Source organism: Sardina pilchardus, chromosome 19 (assembly GCF_963854185.1).
Source record: "Sardina pilchardus chromosome 19, fSarPil1.1, whole genome shotgun sequence".
NCBI lineage: Eukaryota > Metazoa > Chordata > Actinopteri > Clupeiformes > Clupeidae > Sardina > Sardina pilchardus.
In genome coordinates, this window is record NC_085012.1 from 7,895,381 (window position 1) to 7,917,060 (window position 21,680).

The window sequence follows — 21,680 nt, forward strand, 5'->3', positions numbered from 1 at the left end:
ATGCAGATCCAGTGTCACCTTCCCAATGCGTACCACTGTGGTAGTCTGGGCCTGTGGCAGAAATATTCCCAAAACACAAATACAACAAAATAATTATGCTTTTACAAAATGCAACATATTAGCAATATAGATCCAGTGTCACCTTCCCAATGTTGGCCTACCACTGTGGTAGTCTGGGCCTGTGGCAGAAATATTCCCAAAACACAAATAACCACCAAAAAACGATATTATCAGAGAATGTCTAATAAGGGACGGGCTCTGATATTATGCATTTACAAAATGCAACATTTGAACACCCATGTTTGTGCTGTTTTAGTTTATTGTATCTACATTTGTACGTAATTACTCATATTTCAAGCGGTATTTCTCCGGCCCCTCAGTTGTGATACTTTTCATGAACTGGCCCCTATTACAAACTAATTGAATAGCCCTGCTGTATGCTCTGCTGCTCTCCAATAGGCTAGGTTGAAAGCGAGAGCTGCCATTGGTAGGTGAACTCGAACAGCGAAAATGGTGACCCTCATCTATAATGTTTTCCGACTTTTTGCCGGAATACTTTATGCCCTGTAGTTGAGTTATTGTTTCTGATATCATATTGACATTTTTTTGGGAACTAAATAGTTTAGCTTAATATTCATTTATTCTTCATGATTTAACTGGAAAATTATACTACTCAGCTTTTTAGTGATTTCATACCTTCTTTTGAATATGAGGTCATTGTTTAGTTCACCCCCTATGTTTTGTTTAAGCCTAAACATAAATATATTTATATGTTGAACTCTTCAAAAACTCACCACATCATCAGCTTGTGGAGTTCTGAACACAGACCTGCATCAATGCCCCCAAAAGGTTAATAACATGAACAAATAAAATGTAACATGGTTCATAGAATTGCTCTAAAATCTGATTTCCTACAAAGATAGATATGTCTGTTACAAAAAAATTCATTAAAACGTAAAATACAGAGAAAATGGATGGTCAATATCCATATTCAGCACTGGGCATGACTGAGCCTTTAATCTACTTGTCATATTACATGAAGGGAGACTGCCTTCCTTCTGAATTCTGTTTTTGTGACAGTGGCACATTACCCAGGGATGGTGTAGCTATGGAAGGTATTCATTTCACACTCCATACCCCATGGCCTGCAACACAAAACAGAGAGGATGAAAGCAAAACCTGAGGAGATGTGACAGCAAAACAGGGACTACAACTACAAGTATTAACAACAACAACAACAGCAACAACTGAGCATCACAGCCATAGGCAACACATTACTTAAGTTCACATAAACTTAATGGATGAGTTTAAATTACAGTGACGCAGACTGAACCATACATATTGTTTGTCTTACTTGGCAACGCGAATGTGTCGATTAGGTGGGCAGCCAACTTTAAAATAAGACACCTGTGAAAATAGAATCAGACATTAAGTGTTCTCATGTTCTCCTTCAGAGAACCAAGATTAATCAGAATTAAAATGTCTGATTCTAAGGAATGATAAAAATTATATTTAAAAAAATACGCTTACTATACAATAACCCCTTTACCTAGAATCATGATCTTGGTGTCAAATGAAAGGTTATACTCTGTGTCTGTCTGTACCTGGAGTGCTTTGCCGTGGCTGTACCATGAATTCAGAATTCAGAGAGGTATATAGCATTACTATGGTAGTTCATAATAAGGTGTCAAAAAAAAGCATTTGTAGTGCAATGTATTTGTAGGGGGTGCTGTTTACTGTCCCGACTGTTAATGGGCTAGGGTGTTACTAGGGTATATGATGTGATATGATGGTTGCTATACTGGTTTCTACGTTGGTTGAAACCAGTGTGGTTGCTATGGTAGTTGCTAGGTTTACATTATGGTAGTGGTTACTAGGGTAAATGAAATGGCTGCTAGATTGTTGATAGGGTACATGGTGATTGCAATGGTAAATAAAGCAGTTGCTATGCTGATTCCCAGCGTAATGATGTTGGTTGACATAATCGTGGTTCTTGTAACGTTGTTGCTAGGGTAATTGAGATGGTTGTTAGGTTGTTGCTAGGGTAGATATGGTCGTCACTATGCTAAATGAAGCGGCTGCTATGCTGGTTCTTAGGGTAATCGTGTTGGTTGCTTGAAAAATTATAGTTGTGGCTGCTATGTTAGTTGCTAGGGTAATTATGTTGGTTGCTATGGAGGTTGCTAAGTATGACTTGAAGTGGACATGGGTGTTGATGGATGCTGATAGACAGATAGTTTAATGGATGTTGATAGGTAGTATAAATAAGGGATATTGTATAGAACACCGGTCATTATCAGGAAAATAAGTCCCAAAAGGGCAAACAGGACCCCTACACGACAGCGGAGTAGATTTTGATGTATCTGATCAATTTCCAACTTAAAACCTAGACTGGGTAAACCCAGCCCTATCCTACTTCCGTAACAAATCTGCGGGGGCCCATCACAAACTGGCTTATCCACCTGACACACCTTGATCGTTTGTCTGATTGGTTGAAGGACTAGATTTGAACTATGCCCGTTCATCACACTTCTTGTGCAGAGGAAAATACAAACCAGACTCCCCAGACTAATGTTCAATCAAGACTGAGCTTGGCCACTTAAAAAAAGATTGTGACCCCTAGACATAATGTAATGTGTAGCTGCCTGTAAGAGAACTCTAATCTATAGTTATATCTGCTAATCTATAGTTCTATTTGCTCGCATTAGCAACACCGATATAATTATATTACTTAAAATGTGAATTTGGAATTTAACAGGGATTATCTCGTGTTCACTGAGAAATACACTCACCCTCTCCTTTGGCAGGTTGCATCTGTTTTCGATCAGGTTGGGAACAATCTCCATTCTCAGCATCCCCTGTGAGTTGATCCTGTGTGGTGAAGGAGAGTCCAGTCAAACGGGGCCCATTGCTTTCATTGTTATCAATTAAATCAATTAGCTTTGGACAAAGGCGTCTGCTAAGCAGCATAACCGTAACCGTAAAGTCTGGCAGATTGAGGCCCTGTACACACGTAGCCGGGTATCTGCTTAAACGAAGGTATTTGTCTACGCTTGGACCCGTCATCCACATGACGACGCATATAAAAGAATGCTTAAAAAAACTCCGGGCAAAGTGAAGATCTGCGACTTCTCCGTTTATAAATTGGCGTGTCGCCAGAGATAACCGGAGATCTGCGGTTTCGAACGTCAGAATATGCGGCAAAACAATAACAAATCTGCTCTGATGTCAAACGTGCGACCTTTGTTTACTGCAGAAGCATGGACCTGATTGCCTTGAAAACGCAGATGTTCGGTTATGTGTGGAAGGTTTTTTTTTCCAGAAACGAGGTAATGTGGATACAATTATTTTATAAACAGAGGGGGGGAATATTCAGTTTTAAAAATACCCGGCTACGTGTGTACATAGCCTGAGGGGACATACCCCTCTCCCACTTCTAACTCACATAATCAAGGCAGCTAAATAACGCCATATGAGCAGCAACGTATCCAAGCAAAGCCTCTACTTTCAATATTACAACAGTTCAAGACATACCTCAATACTACAACTATCAATTATCAAAGGCAAGGATGTACTCACATTTGATCGATATAGTTGTATGTGTAGTCTTTCGCCTGCTTCACTTTGATGGTCTGGATAGGAAAACACAAAAAGCATATGGCTTATTATTACCATAGCCGAGTTCAACAGCCAAATAGACCTTTCCAATTCAGAGCGGTTGGACCCAACCACCTTGGTTTTTATTGTTAAGGGTCCCACAAGCTTTTGCAGAACTTAAAGGTTTACTGTGCAGTGGTAAGGTTAAACTTTCAGGTACTTTTGGCGACTCTACAGCTCCCCCTAGAATCGTGATATATTTTTATTTTACAATGCTGTTGTAAGCGGTCTACTTTAAGATGGTGTTTACACGACAACGTTTTTTTTTTAAAAAAACTGTGTTTTTTTTCATCAGTTAGGCCTTTCGTTTACACGACGACGCCGTTTTGGCGGCTGAAAACGATGGTCTTTGAAAACTGCTTCTAGGGTGGAGGTTTTTGAGAACCCCGTTTTCGTTTTGCCGTGTAAAGGCACATCTGGGGTTTTTATGACGACATAGCCCCACCTCGAACCTCTAGTCCAGCCCCCACGCTTGACCTCACCTGACTAGACACTTGGCAGAACAACAACAATGCTGGATCACGGACCCGTGTGCTGCTGCAATTCTGCATGATTTCGACGACCAGCGACAAGGCATTAACAATAACCTGCGCCAAAATAGTCTCTAGGCTACTTTTAAATCCACCACCTTCCCTGCTAGACTGCTAGAAGAGTTGATGAACACGTAGCCGTAATCAACTTATAATGCAGAGCCTACAGGAGTTATAGCCTAGTCTAGGCTACTTGTGGCCGCGATGCAAATAACTTAATTTACTTCAGCACAGACTGAGCATGTTCAACGAATTCTCTCCCAAACAGCTGGTGGAAATCCCGACACTTTCAACGACATGCTTGATAATCCAAACGAAACATCTCATGCACAAATGTCTAGAAATACACTGCCCCACAGACTGCCCTGTGCTTTGTGTAGCCCAAGTAAATTAAATAGCCTACACTATTTGTAGTGTCTGATACCACAATAGCTAGTGGCACGCTGGCATCCTACATTTCAGTAAATAATGTAGGCGAATGTTCGTCGCCTATATTAACCGTGCATGCGAAATACAGGGTTGCTTCAGGTGTTTGGCGGCGGGCAGTTCTGATAGACATTCGATATTATTCAAGGGGGCCATACAATATAACATTAGGCCTACAAGACAGAAACTGAAACTGTGCATTAGCTCTCAATGGTTGTGCAAACATCCACGATGTAGAATGTGCTTGACATATCTTACATCAGGGCTGCCAGACGAAATGTGACTGTCACTCTCGCGTGACACTTGGCAGCTCCGATTAGAGTCGCTTTTTCAAGTGTTAATCTAACTGACCAAGAGGAGAGGCAAATAAATTAACTTGAAAACCCAAGGAGAAACAGCGAATAATCAGTGAACAAAATCTAGCAAGTAGGAGACTGTTTAAATGTGGGACTCGGCGCTCAACGCCAAGACCCGCCTTACGTTGCTTCTGATTGGTTTATATTGCGTTTTGCCTTCCGTGGTTGGTTATTGCGGTCAGTCAATCAGAGTTGACTGCTGTTTAGATTTTGAGCGCGCTCATTGACGAGGAAGGGCATTTGCATAGCTACGGTCGGGAACACCCACTGGCGTGCTTCTTCTGGCCAAGTTGGAGTTTTCATCTCTGTGTGTAAACGCAAATGTTTTTTTGACCGGTATCGTTAAAGGTGTGAAAGCGGTGAAGACAAAAACGCCCTGCGTCGTCATGTAAACGGGGTCTAAGTGGCTTGCAACTTGATTTGTTTGTGGGCCAAAATCTGATTATCAGTCTGTACATGATTGAGAGGTCGGAAAAGTCCACTCGCCTACACTGATCCCATTTCAACTTTTGTTAATTTCACAGCCAGCTATAATTTTCAAATGCAATCCTTTACATATTCAAGCCCTCTATTTGTATAATTTCAACGCCTTCGTTTATACTCACCACGTTCACTGTGAAAACCCTGTGGACAAATTCAAAGTCACTGGAGAAGTGGAAGTCCAGCAGTGCCACATTGCTCCTCAGCACCTGCACATTCACGCCCTTCCCTTCAGGATAGACCACCTGAGCCCAGAAGACCTCCTCCTGCCGCTTGTCCATGTAGTAGCTATGTTTGTTCATGCTGTGTTCAAATGTGACATAGGGACAATCGTGAATGATCTCGTCCTTCATGGCGCCTAGAATCTCCAACTGCAGAGGGTAGCGGAATAACTGTACGGTGCTGTCCAAAGTTACATATATGAGCTCATTATTCTTGTTCACGTAGAGAGTGGCTTCTTGATCATACGGAACCCAGGGCAGCACAGAGATCAGCTTGGACACACCAAACTTGCAGTAGAACATCTGGTTGTTTGCCATCTTTACCACAAGGTTCCACTTGTGATCTAGATATAGGAAAGTTTGTTTGACTTTAAAAGGTTGGATATCTTTTATTCTGCAGAAATTATTTTGTCATAACTGCCAGTTTTTTGTGAATCACTACATAAACTGCATTAACAATCTTTTAACTTTGGTACAGAATTACTTATCTGGTTCCAAATATTAATGACTTAAAGGAACAGGCCACCGTTTTATGAAATTGGGTTATTCAATGTCTCCCCTAGAGCAGTATTTCCCAACCTTTTTCCCTTGAAGGCCCCCTTGCCTGTGTCTAAGACACGCCAGGGCCCCCAACCCAAACGGACCCCAGGTTGGGAACCACTGCCCCAGACTGAGCAAAAAACCTTTTTGTGTCCATGCTTGCGCTAATTGTCTTAGTCTGGCAGAGCTAAGCTTAGCTTGGCATGGTGAATGGAGGACATGCTATCCCCAGCAACGGGAGATTCCAATCACTATGCTTATGCTAAACTAAGCTAGCGGGGGGGTGCTGCTGGACCAAGACAAAGCATGCAAAAATACTTTTGCTCACTTATCCAATTCTAGGAGAGATGGTGAATAGCCCAATTTCATAAAACGGTGGCATGTTCCTTTAATATTATCTCCATAAAATATACAGTATTTTAGCCATAAATGGTTCTATACATTTTGCATGAGCTCGTAACGGCAACAGTTTTAGGAGACTAGGGGTGGGTTGCACCAACTTGGTTTAACTTTTAAACTGGTTTAAATCATGGTTTACTGGCTAATCATGTTGCACCAACCTTAAACCTAGTTTAAATTCAGTTTAAATTAAACTCAGGTTAAATTTAAACTCCAGGTAATCCCAGTTTAATTCCCAATTTAAAACCTAGATTAAATGCAAGTCTGTTGCACCAGTAATTTTAAACTCAGGATGAACTTGGATTAGCAGTTTAATTTAAACCACCCCTGGAGGAGGTTTAAATCAGATCATTGCAGTGCAATTGACCACTTGGTTGGATATATTTGTTGGATGGATGTGAAGGAAAACATTATTATCATTGTTGTATGTGTGCTTGCAAGTTGCTGTAGACCTAAATTGACCCTTGACCGCCGACACCTTAAACTGCAGACACAGAATGTTCTTGTCAAAGAGAAACCAACCGCAAAAAGGTGTCTGGTAAACAACTGTTGTAACCGCTGGTTGTATAACTGATGAGCCACACTCCGCTGAATAAAAAGACTTGCGCTGCGAGGAGAAAGTCAGAGACTGCTTTGCAGAGAGGAGAATTCTCCTTTCTGGGCACTCTCTCCTCTCGGCCAAGAGTAAACGTACTACGTGTTGTGGTTCTTGTGTCTTACTATCGGGAAGATTTTCCTGACAATGGAGCTAGCAAAAAGAGTTCCACACCAAAATATCCGAGATAGGCTTAACCCTTTTGAATTTTATAGCAACAGTGCATTTTTACAGCAGCTACAGATTCACAAAAGTCAGTGATGTACCTCAATGGGAAAGTTGGACCTGCAAGCAACTTTTTTCCCCTTCTTTTTTTATGTGCACCAGCACAAAACGTGCACCCACATTTTTCATGAATGATTTCTTTAAACAACAATAAGGTGTAGAAAAAGCTTGTCTATCTGAAACACAACGCCAAGTATTATATTATATCCTGATATAAGAAGAGAAAATATTGAATTTCTGATATTCATGACGGCACACTTGCTGATTATTATAGCCAGAGAATGTCTAATCAGACGGGCTCTCCTAGTGCTAATCCTCCTGATTGAAGCCTCAAAATAATGTAAACAAAGTAGCATAGGTGGCTATACTGGTTGGACTGTTCAGTTTCCCCACGTAGCCTATGTTTGTTTCAAGGTAAGTAAATACTTTTTCTCCTTGCGACAGGCCCTTGAGTCCTCTGTACGATATTAGTACGAGGGTTTGGTATGGGCTACGGCGAAAGCGTGTGATTTGGAAGCTCTGTTTACCGTCTATCTACATGGCTACGCTAATTTGCATTGGTGTGTAGATTAGCTACGGTTCGTAACGTTACGGTTTGTGTAACGTTAACTTCAGCCGTGAGACATGTATTTAAAAAGTATCAACAGCTAGCACTTTGGTTTAGTTTAGAGATAGATAATCATTTGGGGCTGTTTGTGAACGTTTATTAGGCCTACCCGTTTAGATTGGTTTACATCTGGTCAGAATCCAACATGGCGGACAGTAAAAATATATTAATCTTACTTTAATCTTTGTTTAAACTGGTTTAGCTAATCCAGGGTTAAAATTGAGATGTGCAAAGTATCTAGAGTTAATTTAAACCCAATTTAAACCAAGATTTACTAATTCTAGTTTAGGGCTAAACTAGGATTAATTTAAACCACATTGGTGCAACCTACCCTAGGGCATAATCAGACAAAATCGGTAGACTCACCAAGCACTATTTCCTGTATCTTGCTACCCGAAGCAGCTGAGCTGAGGTCACTGAAATTGGACAACTTCAGTGCTCCCCAATCGCTGTCATCATAGAAACTGTACCAAAGAGCGGTGCCATTCCACAGCAACAGCGACTCCTTGGCCGATTCAAAGAAGCGCATTTGTAAGAAACCTGAGGGGATGTCGTCAGGTGTAGGGAATTTTGTTAGGAATGTGCTGGTGGTTGCCTTTTGCGTTATCTGATTGAACAGAGTTAGTTGGATGTCGCCGAATAAGTCCTGACAGACAACAGCAACCACATGTGGGTCTGAGCCAAAAGCCACAGCCATAATGTAGACCTCAGGGATTGTAAATAGCTTTGTAGAGAAGATCCCTTTTGTACCCTGGGAAGTGGTCCGACTACCCCCCAAATACAGAGTGTCCGATTTCCAAATCACAACCTGTCCAAATTCCACTCCTTCCTAAAACAAAGTAAAGAAAGCAGACATTAAAATGTATCTTTCTTTCTGACAAAGTAAAATAACATTTGAAGTAAAGGTGGGGTTAGCAATACTAGATAAAGATTATTAATATTTAAACAATTCTAGTTCTGCCCTCTCCAGTGTTTCCCGTACTATGTATTCAACAGTGGCTTAGTGCCGCTCCTAGAATTTGAGCGCCACCATAAAAAAAAGTCACATGATCAGTAGCCTAATTTAAAAAAAAAAAAAAAAAAAAAAAAAAAACATGCAAGTGAACTGTGGGAACAGCTGCCGTTCGTTCCTCTCCAGGTTTGATGTCGACAATTAATAGTAGGCTAACATTGGCAGTCAGGTATTTCACAGGAAATCGCGTAAGTTTAATTGTAGGCGCATTTTGTACTGCAGCTGCAGTGTCAAACTCAAAATCTGACTGGAATTTTGAGCATGACAAGGCTACTTATTTCCTTTAATCCAAGATAGATTTTCTTCGAGTTGTTATGCTTTTGAGCGTTTATTTTAATAAATGATATTGAAAACATAATACATTTTATCCACATATTATGCACAATGCCGCTCAAAGTCAGTCACAAACCACTCAAGTCAGATGACAAAAGTGTGTAGGGCAATTCAATTCAATCTGCAATTCAAACTTCTTTGTCACCAGGGTAGTTTACATGATTATTTATTAACCCTATGAGCCCTAAGCTGTTTTAAGGGCATTTTCACTACCTCTAGTTAGAAGCATTTATCCTGGTCATTGTAAGTGCCATTCACACAAGCTACATATTGTTTTTTTCAGCACAGTCTAGGCTATCCAGATCTGCCACAATATCATGTATAAATACTTGCATTGATTTGATTTAGATTTTTAAATAATAAAAATTTGAAAAGCGTACTATACAAATTCTTACATTTTGAAGTGTATCTCACCACAGCAAGCTCACATCTCGACGAAACTTGCATGGTTGTGTAGGCCTGACTGTCCTGAAAATGGCAATGTAAGAACCATGGTGGAGGTATACTTTGGGGCTGAGCAATTTACAGAAATATGTGGTGTGTGCCTTCCAGAAATAAATGGCAATTTTTATTTAGTGATGAAAAAATTACTTTTTGGCACTTTTTGCACTCCATATTTGTGACACTAGCTGATCTGACATGACTTGTTTGCGGTAGCACACATGACGTGCACAGATGATGATTCTCTATAATATTTGTTTTACTGCATTGCAATGAACAAAGTAAAGGCAAAAAGTGTTTATTTGTCAAACAAATTTGGATGCAATATGAGTCTTGAATTGGATACCATACAGGAGTTTGCTAGGATCTCAAAACCGTGTTATGAACGTGACTTGCCATAGAGAAACACATGATAACATTGAATTATGCCCATGCTATTATGCCACACAAAAACACGAGGTAAGTGGAGCTAAATGAAGTTATTATTTTGCTGTCACTTCGTCTGTTTTATGGCCTAGAAGGTCATATTTGGTATTGTATTTGGTATCTGTGGATAGCTCTAGCTCTCCTCTTTCATCTGACATGTGTGCCATATCTTTTTGATCGCGATTTCACGAGGAAATCAAACGAGAGTAAAGGTAGCCAAAGTTATATGACATTATTATTTGTTTGTAACTTCGTCTGATTTTATAATACGAAATGATCGATGTATTTTGTATCAATGCAAAGCTCTGCTTCTCCTCTTTCATTTGATATGCGTGTCATGTCTGTGCGATGCGTGGTCCGCGAGTAATTCAAGCGAGAGTTCTGGATGCCCCGGTGAACGCAGAGCAATATAGACTGTAAATATGATATACTTTGATTTAACTTCATGATTTTATTTTATTTTCATACTTGATCGTAAGCCCCGGTTCTGCTCTTTCCTGCAATATAAGTTTCATCTTGCTGTGACTAATAATAGCGGAGAAATGTAACAAAGAAAATGTGTGCGTTTTTTGACGCACTTTGCGTCCGTCGGGCTCATAGGGTTAATGTAAAATCCCTATTTTCTCAAAGGAAAAAAAAATCACATGGACCCAAATTTCCTTAAAAAGCCCAAAGACGACAGCTTCTTTGTAAACAAATTCCAGAGGTCTATAGGTGCCAACCTGTACTGTCACCTGCCACGTACATCAGCACCAAACAATTGAAACAAAGGAATCTAGACTATGCAATGTTCTCTCTGCTTCACTCAAGACGATATTGCACACTGGCGGTAAGAACTGAGAGACTCAGAATAGAAAGAGTTTCCTCCCCCTGGTTGTCCGGTATTTAAATGGAACTGATTGAATATAGCACTTTTTCCTCTATCTGCCTCCCTGACATCTTGGTAGGTTGTTTCTGTTTCTGTGTCAGTTTGTGTGTTTCTTTTTACCCGGCATGGAGCCGACTGTAACATTTCACAATGACAAATAAAATCTTAATCTAATGTAATCGGACATTGAGAGAGGAGTATGCCACACTCATGCACCTATGTACAGAAGCCTTTACTTTCTGAAGCCACCTCTGCCTATTAGGGAGCCCTTACTTGCGGCAGGTTGTTGTCCAAACATGTGGTCCTCTGTACAATCCCCTTCACATCCTGCAGGAAAATGTCTGAGCTTGTGTCTAAGAACTTTGTCTCGTCTGTCCTCCAATACAGACCGTCTCCAATGTGTAACATGATGCCACCGTCTAGCAGGATAGCATTGCGAACCGAGATAAAACCCCATGGGATGGGGTAAACAGAGAGCACAGATAATGGGCTGGAACTCCGAAAACCATCTAAGGTGAGGAATATGGCCGACTTAGTCATGAAGATAGATCGATGAGTTGCACAGGGGTCAATGGATAGCATAGGCAGCATCATGCGCTCCAACTTTATGGAAATTGGCGTTTGACTGTAATCGTTATCGATGGGCTCCCAGTAAAAGTTAAAGGAACCATCCAAGACGTAGCGATGCTGGAAACTGACGCTCTGGCCATCTAATTCCACTGTGAGATATGTTTGGTTCCACTCCATTACCGCCTCCCAGTAACTGCAAAGACAAAACAAAAGCATCTGAAGTGCTGTCTTGAGGTCAGTTCCCAATGGAACCATTGTTGGGCGTCAAGTTGTGGTATATTATGGTTATGGGTATTGTGTTTTGCAGACGCTTCTGTCTAAAGCAACTTACAGAATATGGATCTTACAATAGTTACAATCAACAGTAAATAAAAGTTATTTTAAAAAGTTGGCAAGCCAACATGAAGTAAAATAGCAATAATAATAATAATGTCAACAACGTCATAATGAAAAATGGTAATAATTACAATAATGTCAATACAATATCATATCAATAATGAAACTGAAGAAATACCATACATATACAAACCATAAATAAGTATAGAAGAAGAAGAATGTTATTATCAAAACAGTGAAAACAATACAATACTTAACAATTGACCTGTCGCTAAAAATAAAATACTATACTTAAATTGTAACTCCAGTGAAAATGGACCAAAGGCTGTGTTTCAGAATGAAAATACATGAAGCCGTGGAGACAGTATAATGTGTTGCACAAGCACTACAGGGCTAGCACCGACAACAACTAGAATTGAAAATCACAAACAGTGGATTAGCTAGGGGCGGCGAGCACTTTCAAACTAGAATTTTGCTTTAACCACTAATATTGCTCAAAACAGCCTCAAACCTCGTCAGTAGCTTGCTCTGGTACCTACACATAAAACGAAGCACCAAGAATGTAGTTTGTGATCATATCAAATGCCCTTGATGGGAGCGAGGATGACATTCTGTGGGAGGGGCTCGTGGTGCATCATGGTAGTGATGACAGTGAGAGTGAGCAGAGCGAGGCAGGGGATCTCTGTGAGGCATAGGCCTAGTTTAATGGCTAAGTTATTGCATTTTTGTGGAAAGGCTATTCATTTTTGTTAACTCATTCATTCATTTCTGAACTCATTCATTGGCACGGTGCACTTTATTTTGTGACATATTAATCCAAATTTTATAAAAAGTTAATGCATGTTCTAGATGGTAAAACGATGTAAGCTACCTGGGCCAATGACATGGCCCAGGTAGCTTACACCAGGGACGTGAACGCCCTCTCGGGATACACTGAACAGGTGGGCAAGCTCATGAACTGGATAGAGCTGGTTAAGCTCCATGGAACTTAACATCTCCAAAGCCAAAGAGCTGTGTTGTGGCGAAGCAAACCCCCTCAGCAAATTCCCCCCCACCCCCTCTTTGAACCCCCGACGCTGCATGGACAACCTTTAGGTACCTAGGCATAGAGATAGACAGTTGTCTGTCCGCCTACCACCACACTGACTTAGTGTACAAGAGGGTACAACAACGTCTGTTCCTGCTGAGGAAACTCAGTGACTTTAAAGTCAGGAATGACATTTTAACAGTTGTTTACAAAACATCTGTACATGAGATCTTCAATATCTCATCTTGATTTAACTTCACGGCTTTCCCAGGTCATTATCCATCCCCTGCATACGTTCTTCTAGTTATTAAAATCAGGCTGCCCCAAATCTCCCCCATCAGGAAAAACATCTCGTGTTGTTGACGGAAGGAGGACTGTGCGCGTCGGCACTCAAAAAAAGAAGAAGTTTGCTGAAATGGCAGAAAACGCGTCCATCAACAACACAAGATTATTGTTCGTCAATACTCCCTGGTTTCACACAAGCCCAAGAGAAAAGTTCCACCAAATAAATTAGAGATGGTGTCGGAGGTTGCCTCCACACTGCCTGTTTACTGGACCATTCCAAGTATGAATACTCCCCTATAGCCCTGACCCAGCTGGTCTCTGTTTGCATTTCTGTTTGCAGACCCGGGTCCTTTTTATCATAAACACTAGCTTCTATTTACCAATATCGCTTGGCAACATCACAAAACCATTTATTTGCTGGTTTTGGAACAGATGGCCATCCAAAGGAACTTGGGTGCGGACTAGTGTGATAGTGCAGCATAGAACTTACCCATCTTTGGTGAATTGCCCATCAATCTTGGTGGTGGAGGATGGCAGTGTGACTCTAGCGAACTGACCCAGGTTGTAGAAATGTCTGGTGAGGTAGTAAGATTGCTAAACCAAGAGAAGTTTAAGCTTGTTTACTTTACACATCTAGCAAACTTGTCCTAACTTGTAGGTGTAATTAGCTTTACAATAACAAAACATTACATTTATGACGCTTAATGCACGACAACCACACTCACCAGGGAGGGAAGTTCAGCCATCTTGGATATTTCAGATGAATGGGCCTCAAAAGGATCAATAATCCATATTCTCATTGTCTAGTTTACATGAGACACGAAAGACAGGGTAGCAAAAACAGAGCTGAACCGAGCTGGGCAAACTTCTTGGGTAGCTTCTCACAATAAGCAATCTGTTTCAGGCTCAAAATGGAACCTTATTGACATTATTAATATGATTTGTGATTGTTTTTTCTCTCTAGTTTATACATTTGCTGACGGATTTAAAAAGAACTTGCTTCATTGTGACTGAGTGCAGTCTTCATGGCTTAGTACGCGCTCACCCTGGCTCTTTGGTGTTGCAGTTAAGATGCAGATGGGGTCACTGCTCTCTCCCTTTGCTACATACAGTATGGTGTCAGAAGTGGAATGGCTGTCGTTGGGCCAGTGGAAGTGTGCCCACTGCTGTATGAGGAGCCCCTAGGATAGGTTGGCCCCTGTGTGAGGGACCCCACTTGTGTGTGGGGCACCCTGGGATGGGAGACCTATGGCTGGTGGATGCATGAGGGACGCCAGTGTGTGTGTGTGTGTGTGTGTGTGTGTGTGTGTGTGTGAAGCACATGGGAACGCTTCCCGAAGGGGATGGCAGTGTGATGGGAGTGCCGTCACCATGGTTTAGTTTGCACTCTGAATGTGCGTATACCAATGAATGAGCCTGGTTGTTTGGTATTACGGTCAAGCTACAGATTTAGTATCCGGGTTCGAGACTGGGGTGGGGTCACTGCTCTCTCCCTTTGCTACATTCATGCTAATTAGTTATGAATAACACTCAATAATGTTGATGTTGGGACGATAACTAAAATATAGGATTCTTAATTTTTTAAATTGTGTAATAATTTTCACACAAGAACCTGAATGTCATGACAGACATACAGAAAGTAACTTTGTTTTTAATATGTCTTAGTGTGTTGTAAAAATGAAACATCGAATTGAAGATAGTGTGATGTATTTTGTGCTGACATGTTATTTTTGCTAACTCAATCCTGTATTTTGGAGGTACATAGAAATGCTGGAAATGTCAAATGTTTAAAGTGATTGTGAAACTACCCACTTACAGTGCGTTCAGACCACAACCGTCAAAAGCGTTGAGAGCGCCGGAAATCATTAATTTTCTATGGAGAGTCGGCGTTACTGGCGTCAAAAGCGTTCTGGGTGTGAGCAAGGCTTCATGGGCATCACGGACGTCAAAAAAAAGTTGAGCCTCAGTTAACTTTATGGTATTGACCTATGACACGGTTCGGCATCAACCAATCAGAATGTCGAACTCTCAGGATTGCTGCTTGTGGTTTGTTCGAATGTTTCACGTCGTGGCTTTGACGCTTTCGGCGCTGAACATGGATGAGCGTCGCGTTATGAGCTTCACCAGCGACTTTGACGCTTTTGCCGGTTTTGGTCTGAACGCACAGTTACAGCTATTATACAATGTGCCTGCTGTAGTTAATAACAGGAGTACAGAAAATTCATCAGCTAAGATTCAGATAAGATGCACCATATACAGTGCTTACTGTCTGTTCAGTGTATTGATCCAAGAAGGACAATTAATTTGCAGCTCACTCAGTCCATACCCAGTGATACAGTGAGCAGCATAAGGTATAGAAAAATTTTAATCAAATTGAGTTCTACTCACCTTTGTCATCCCAGAATTCCTGTAAAGACACACTGCTTAGACATATTTGGTATTAATCATATAATAATCAATCAGTAGGCCTGTTCGGACCGGGGCAGTGCTGCGTTCTCAATTATTGGTTCTGCCACTTTTTATTTAGGGCTGCGTTATTCAATCAAAATAATAGTCTAACAAATTAAACTTTTGAGGAGAATGTGATATGGAGAAGTTACATACTGCACAAATTTTAAGACCCAGATATCAAAATTCAAAAGTCTTTTTAAGGCATCATTTCAAAATTCATAAATTCAATGCAATTTCAAGACTTTTTAAGACCCCGCGGGAACCCTGTCTACAGTCCATGGTTCAGAACAGCCGTGAGCTTGACTTTGTGGGCTACAGTTGACCTGATCACTGGTACAAAGCATTAATCTGTATGTTTCTACATGTAGACCTACATGTCCTACTTACCCCTCAGCTGGAATGGCAGCATACCAAACAAAGGTCATAGGCAATTTTGAAATATAAACAAATCTTGTCTCTGGAGGCGAAGGTGACTGTGGAGCACATACATTTTAACAAAGAAGCATATGTTATTATGTTAGTCTCTCAGATAAAATTAGGAAAATACATATGCTAACACCATAAAAGCAGAATGTCTACTTACATAGACAATTGGCTGTATAGCGAAGAAGCCTTCTCCGAAGCATGTTATATTAGTAGTTGGGGCCCTAGCAAAAGGAAAGACCATGAGCTGCGCTAGAATGCAGTAGCCAGAGAAGTTGTGGGTTCAATTCCTGACCTCCACCATTGTGCCCTTGAGCAAGGCAATTAACCCCAAGTTTCTCTGAGGACAATGGCCCTTGTAATATAATTAACATAATGTAACGCTAAATAAAAGTCTCTGGTAACAGTTGGTGTTGGTTATGGTGGAGACAGCCCTTGGGCCGTATTCACAAAGAATCTTCTGGCTAAAACTAGTTCCTAACTGGAGAATTTAGGAGAAACTCCTCCAAATAATGGGCATGTCACTGATAACTTTAGGACTCCTAATTTTTTTGACTAAGAGTAATTCACGAAGCATTTTAGTCCTAAAAGTAACACCTAAGTCTGGAACAGCTTGGAAGCAGCCGAGAAGACCTATTCACAAACAATCGTAAGAAAGTATTACTGTAGTAAGGAAAAAATACAACTCAATAAGACAAGAGCTCCGTTGCTATAGTTGACGTCATTACTAATGCACAATCTCTTTCTACAAATTCGCCAGTTAGGAACTACTTTAAGCTTTCATTCACCTTTATTTATTCTCTGAGGTTTATTGAGGGTAGCCCTCATTTTCAATGAAGCCGATATTACAGAAACAATGAAGTAACAAGAGATATGGTAAAATAATTGTGATTAAAAGAGGGAGAAGAAAACAGAGAATACAGCCCTAATCATCAACATTATAGCCAATGAACTTCCTTCACTCACCAAGGATCCTGTATATTACATTTTGACGACCATTTAATAAATGGTGGTCCTTCTACATAAGAAAGCTCAAACTGCAAACATAATTAAAATAAAACATTACATTTAAGCAAAACATTATGACAAGGAGGACTAATTTAGCTAAAGATTATTATGTCCTAGCACTGGAAACTTCCCATTTTTAAGTGGGTGCTTTGAGAGACCTCCCAGCTCAATGATTTGACGTCACTCAACATAGTGAACGCTCTCACAGTTTCTTTTGCATAGTTCTACACTCAAACCGCGCACTTCTGCACTTAAAATACTTCATTTGAGTGCGTGAGGGCGTTCACACTGAAATTTCGAACGATACGAAGGGCACTGCAAGTCCCCGGATGGTGCACTCATACAGAGCTGCCAACTCTCACGCTTTCGGCGTGTGACACACGATTTTGCCGGTTTACACACGCACTCACGCCATACATCCATTTTCTCACGCAAAACAAAATCTGATCTTGGGCTGAGACTCGTTCGTTCCTTTTAAAACTCCCCCCCCAACGGTATGCGCTAAGAAGCGCCACTGTAGCCTACAGTAGACCATATTCGTTGCATAGACATCCAAGTTTGCAACAGAAGGAGGAGACACCCACGGGAGAAAATCGCAATCTGGCCAGAGGTATGTTGTGTCACAAATTATAGGCCTATTGTTAATTAAGAACTCACTCTCTTAAACTTAACATCTTGAAAGACATCAAGTTTGAGTGGGTGAACTTGATTCCTACATGTTAACTTAGACTAACTTGTTGCACTTTTGTTGCACTTTTGTTTGCTGGAACGTGTGGATAAATAACTTCTGGAGAGAGCTAAATCGTAGAGCTCACTAAAATCATAAAGGAACATTGCAAGACACTCATCTCTTAGGCTATATGATCCCTGAAAGATTTTCTTCGACTTGTTACTGTTTTGAACATGTAATTTATCTAATGCACACTCAATTAGACCTAGGCCTACACACCATTTAAACATAGGCCTATGAGTAAGTGTAATAGTTTTGAAATCAGTACACAAATGACTAAACATTTTTAGCTACTAATAATTATGCAGATTGTAAAATACTCAACATTATCAACAAAATATGTACAGTTATGAATTCCAAAATATATGATATAAAAACATATCATTTTCTGTCTGTGGAGGGTCGAGCAGAATCTTAGATGGCCACTGGTGTGAATGATCACACAATATTCAATATTAGGTTACTGATGATTAAATCACCAAATACACAAAAAATGTTTTTTAAAAAGCATCGAAAAAGTATCGAAATCACAATTCTTGACTTAGTATCGGGATCGAAACAATAATTTTGGTATCGTGATGAGTGCGGGACAAACTTTTGGTCACCCCCGACAGAATCTCACTCCAAGGTTTTTTGAAAAGTTGGCAGCTCTGGCTCTACGGTCAAAAAGTTGAGTGTGGAACGCTGGACACTTCTCGCCAAAGATTCTAGAACAGAGCTACGGACGCCATCTTGGCTAAATAACGGAAGGGGAGGGAGTATTTTTTCAAACTCGTAGAAATCGCGGTAGAGAAATCTGAAGCAGCAGCGGTGGAAAACACACTTTACAGAGGTACAAGCAAGTTACAACATAAACTGTTCATGTTTTGACACAGTACGACCAGGGGCCCATTGCACAAAAGCAGAATTAAGATATCCGGGATAAGTTACTGAGCTGCGATCACTGAATCCTAAACAAGAGCATACCGGCTGAATTGGTTGCACAAAGACCAATCCAGGATGAGCAGACACGGATTCATCAAGCCAGGTGTAAGTTATTCGGTATGTGTGCGCGTTCTCGTTTCTCCCCCAAATAACTCGCGGTTGGAATAAAAAAGACGCGAAAAATAGCGTCTTGCACACAAAGTGAACAACCGCTTTAGATATAGACTAACAACGAGGTAAAGTTTTACTTGTTTGGATGGGGGATCATTATTTCTGTTAAATTGCGGGAGTAGGTGTGGCAGATCAACTGAATGCAAATTTACGTATGCACCCACGTGTGAGAGCTTCCTTGTCTCTCGGCACGCAACGTCATTAAGGAAGCGCTTTGCCACCGCAAAGATGCACAAAGTATCTTAATTTGTCTTAAAAGCCGAATTGGTTGAAAACACCTTCGAAAAATGTCCCCTCCACTTCCAATCAACTACTAGCCTATAGCAGCCTATTCATCAAACATCTGTCAAAAAAGAAGCAAACAACGAGTAGGCTGTGCTATTAATTATAAGGCCACCATAATTTAAATTACATCCATATGGTATTAGGCAGACATTCTGCTCTGTTTTGCAAGTAAATGCATGTAGCAAATAATAAATAAATGGAATCTACAGCTCTTTAAAAAAAAAAAAAACACATGGAGGTCTCATTTGAATGACAGCTAGCTGAACCAATCAGATAATGTAACTAGAAAGGCATTTCCTGAAGGAAATACCAGTGCATGGAAAGTCATTGCTAGGGTTATGCTAGGGTATTTAAAGTGATTACTATCGTGTTGCTAGGCTAAATAAAGTGGTTACTATTCTATAAAAAGTGGTTACTAGGTTGGTTGCTAGGTAAATCACATTGGTTGCTAGGTAAATCACGTTGGTTGCTGAGGTGGTTGCCAGGGTGTCATTATGGAAGTGGTTGCTAGGTTGTTACTAAGTAATTATAGTGGTTGCTTTGCTATAAAAAGTGTTATTTTAAATATAGTTTTAAAAAGTTATTGAAATTGGGAGAAATAGAGAGAGTGATAGAGAAAGTGAGAGGAAGTGAAGAAAAATAAGTGAAAGAAAGTGGGGATGACAAGTGAGCTATCCAGTTCAATGGAGAGACACACAGAGAAGAAGTTCCGTTGAAGTTGCTGAAGTCAGTGAGAGAACACTGGCAAAGTTGATTCCATTCTATTTCTTTAAAAGCTAATTATGATGTCACAAAGCCAATGTTAAGTCTATGGCAAAATTAAGTTTAGTTTTTATTTCATATCTCAAAAAGTAAGAGTCATAGAAATATGAAAAGTAATAGACTGAAAATTTGATGCAAGAGCTACGCGACAAAGTTTGAACCAAGTTCCTACGATGAGCGGTTAGAGTCAAATTAGGGCCTGGAAGAATAATAATAAAAACTAGAAAAGCATTTCCTGAAGGAAATACCAGTGCATGGAAAGTCATTGCAAGGATTATGCTAGGGTACTTAAAGTGATTATTAAGATGTTGCTAGGCTAAATAAAGTGGTTACTATTCTATAAAAAGTGGTTACTAGGTTGGTTGCTAGGGAAATCACATTGGTTGCTAGGGAAATCATGTCCGTTGCTAAGGTGGTTGCCAGGGTGTCATTATGGAAGTGGTTGCTAGGTTGTTACTAAGTTATTATAGTGGTTGCTTTCTATAAAAAGTGTTATTTTAAACAATAGTTTAAAAAATGTATTGAAATTGGGAGAAATAGAGAGAGTGATAGAGAAAGTGAGAGGAAGTGAAGAACTAGAAATGCAATTCCAAGGAATTACCAGTGCATGAAAATGCAAAAAGATAGATAATGTAGATATGGTTACTAAGGTGTAGCTAGGGTAAACATGGTGGTTGCATAGTTTACAGAGAGTTGATAGTGTGAAGGTAGACAGTTTAAAGTTGAAACATTCCAGTTCTAACTGAACTAATGATTTCTATTCATGTTAAAATGTTGATTAGCTAACTTAGCTAATGATTTCTAGCAGTTGTGCTAAAAATGTTAATTATGCTAGCAATGCTAACTTTACTAACGATGCTAACCAGGTTGATTAGCTAACTTAACCGATGATTTCTAACAGTAATGTTAAAAATGCTAACAATGCTAGATTTGCTAACAATGCTGACCAGGTTGATTAGCTAACTTAGTTGATGATTTTTTGCAGTTATGCTAAAAATGCTAGCTTTGCTAATAATGCTAACCATGCTAACTAGATAACTTGCTAGTGAGGACATTTATTTTGAAACATTTGTTGCTAGGGTATCCATGGTGGCCACTATCAGGAAACAAGAAGTTACTGCAGTATAATCATGTTGGTTGCTATGGAAACGGTCATAAACGCTTAATTTGAATGGTTGCTAAGTTGGTTGCTAGGTACATGGAGGTGTCATGTAGTTGACTGGAGACATAGTTGATGATAACTGACAGTTGGAATGGTTGAACCGTTAAATAGTTGAGTAGTTTCAATGGTTAAATGATTTAATAGTGTATTATGCAGTGAAGACTTTTATTTTGAAACAGTTGTGGACAGAGGAAACAGTTAACAGGATATGTAGTCTTCAGAGAGATTGTATGCTTAAAGCCAGAGAAACTGACAGTTGATACAGGTGTAATCAATTTAACTGGCTAGTCTTAAGAGAGCCTGAGACAGAGTAAATCATTTAAAAGTTGAATGAAGATAGTCTAATTAATGTTGATAGAGAGTTTAATGGATGTTGATAGACAGTTTAATGGGTGGATGAGTGAATAGTCTGAAGAAGATGAATGGATAG

General features: G+C 40.1%; 1 protein-coding gene across 1 annotated transcript in view; it reads right to left on the reverse strand.

Moving 5' to 3' along the window:
* Positions 1 to 21,680, reverse strand: part of LOC134066033 (cation channel sperm-associated auxiliary subunit epsilon-like) — a 50,635-nt gene that overhangs the window by 11,009 nt on the left and 17,946 nt on the right. The window contains exons 3-16 of the mRNA XM_062521200.1: positions 17,175 to 17,245; positions 16,369 to 16,432; positions 16,173 to 16,258; positions 15,723 to 15,741; positions 14,060 to 14,137; positions 13,825 to 13,928; positions 11,390 to 11,879; positions 8,403 to 8,865; positions 5,575 to 6,014; positions 3,580 to 3,632; positions 2,793 to 2,871; positions 1,355 to 1,407; positions 1,092 to 1,145; positions 795 to 828 (exon numbers count right to left, since the gene is read on the reverse strand). Of these exons, the coding sequence (XP_062377184.1) occupies positions 795 to 828; positions 1,092 to 1,145; positions 1,355 to 1,407; positions 2,793 to 2,871; positions 3,580 to 3,632; positions 5,575 to 6,014; positions 8,403 to 8,865; positions 11,390 to 11,879; positions 13,825 to 13,928; positions 14,060 to 14,137; positions 15,723 to 15,741; positions 16,173 to 16,258; positions 16,369 to 16,432; positions 17,175 to 17,245 (2,088 nt within the window). The remainder of the gene's footprint in view (positions 1 to 794; positions 829 to 1,091; positions 1,146 to 1,354; positions 1,408 to 2,792; positions 2,872 to 3,579; positions 3,633 to 5,574; positions 6,015 to 8,402; positions 8,866 to 11,389; positions 11,880 to 13,824; positions 13,929 to 14,059; positions 14,138 to 15,722; positions 15,742 to 16,172; positions 16,259 to 16,368; positions 16,433 to 17,174; positions 17,246 to 21,680) is intronic.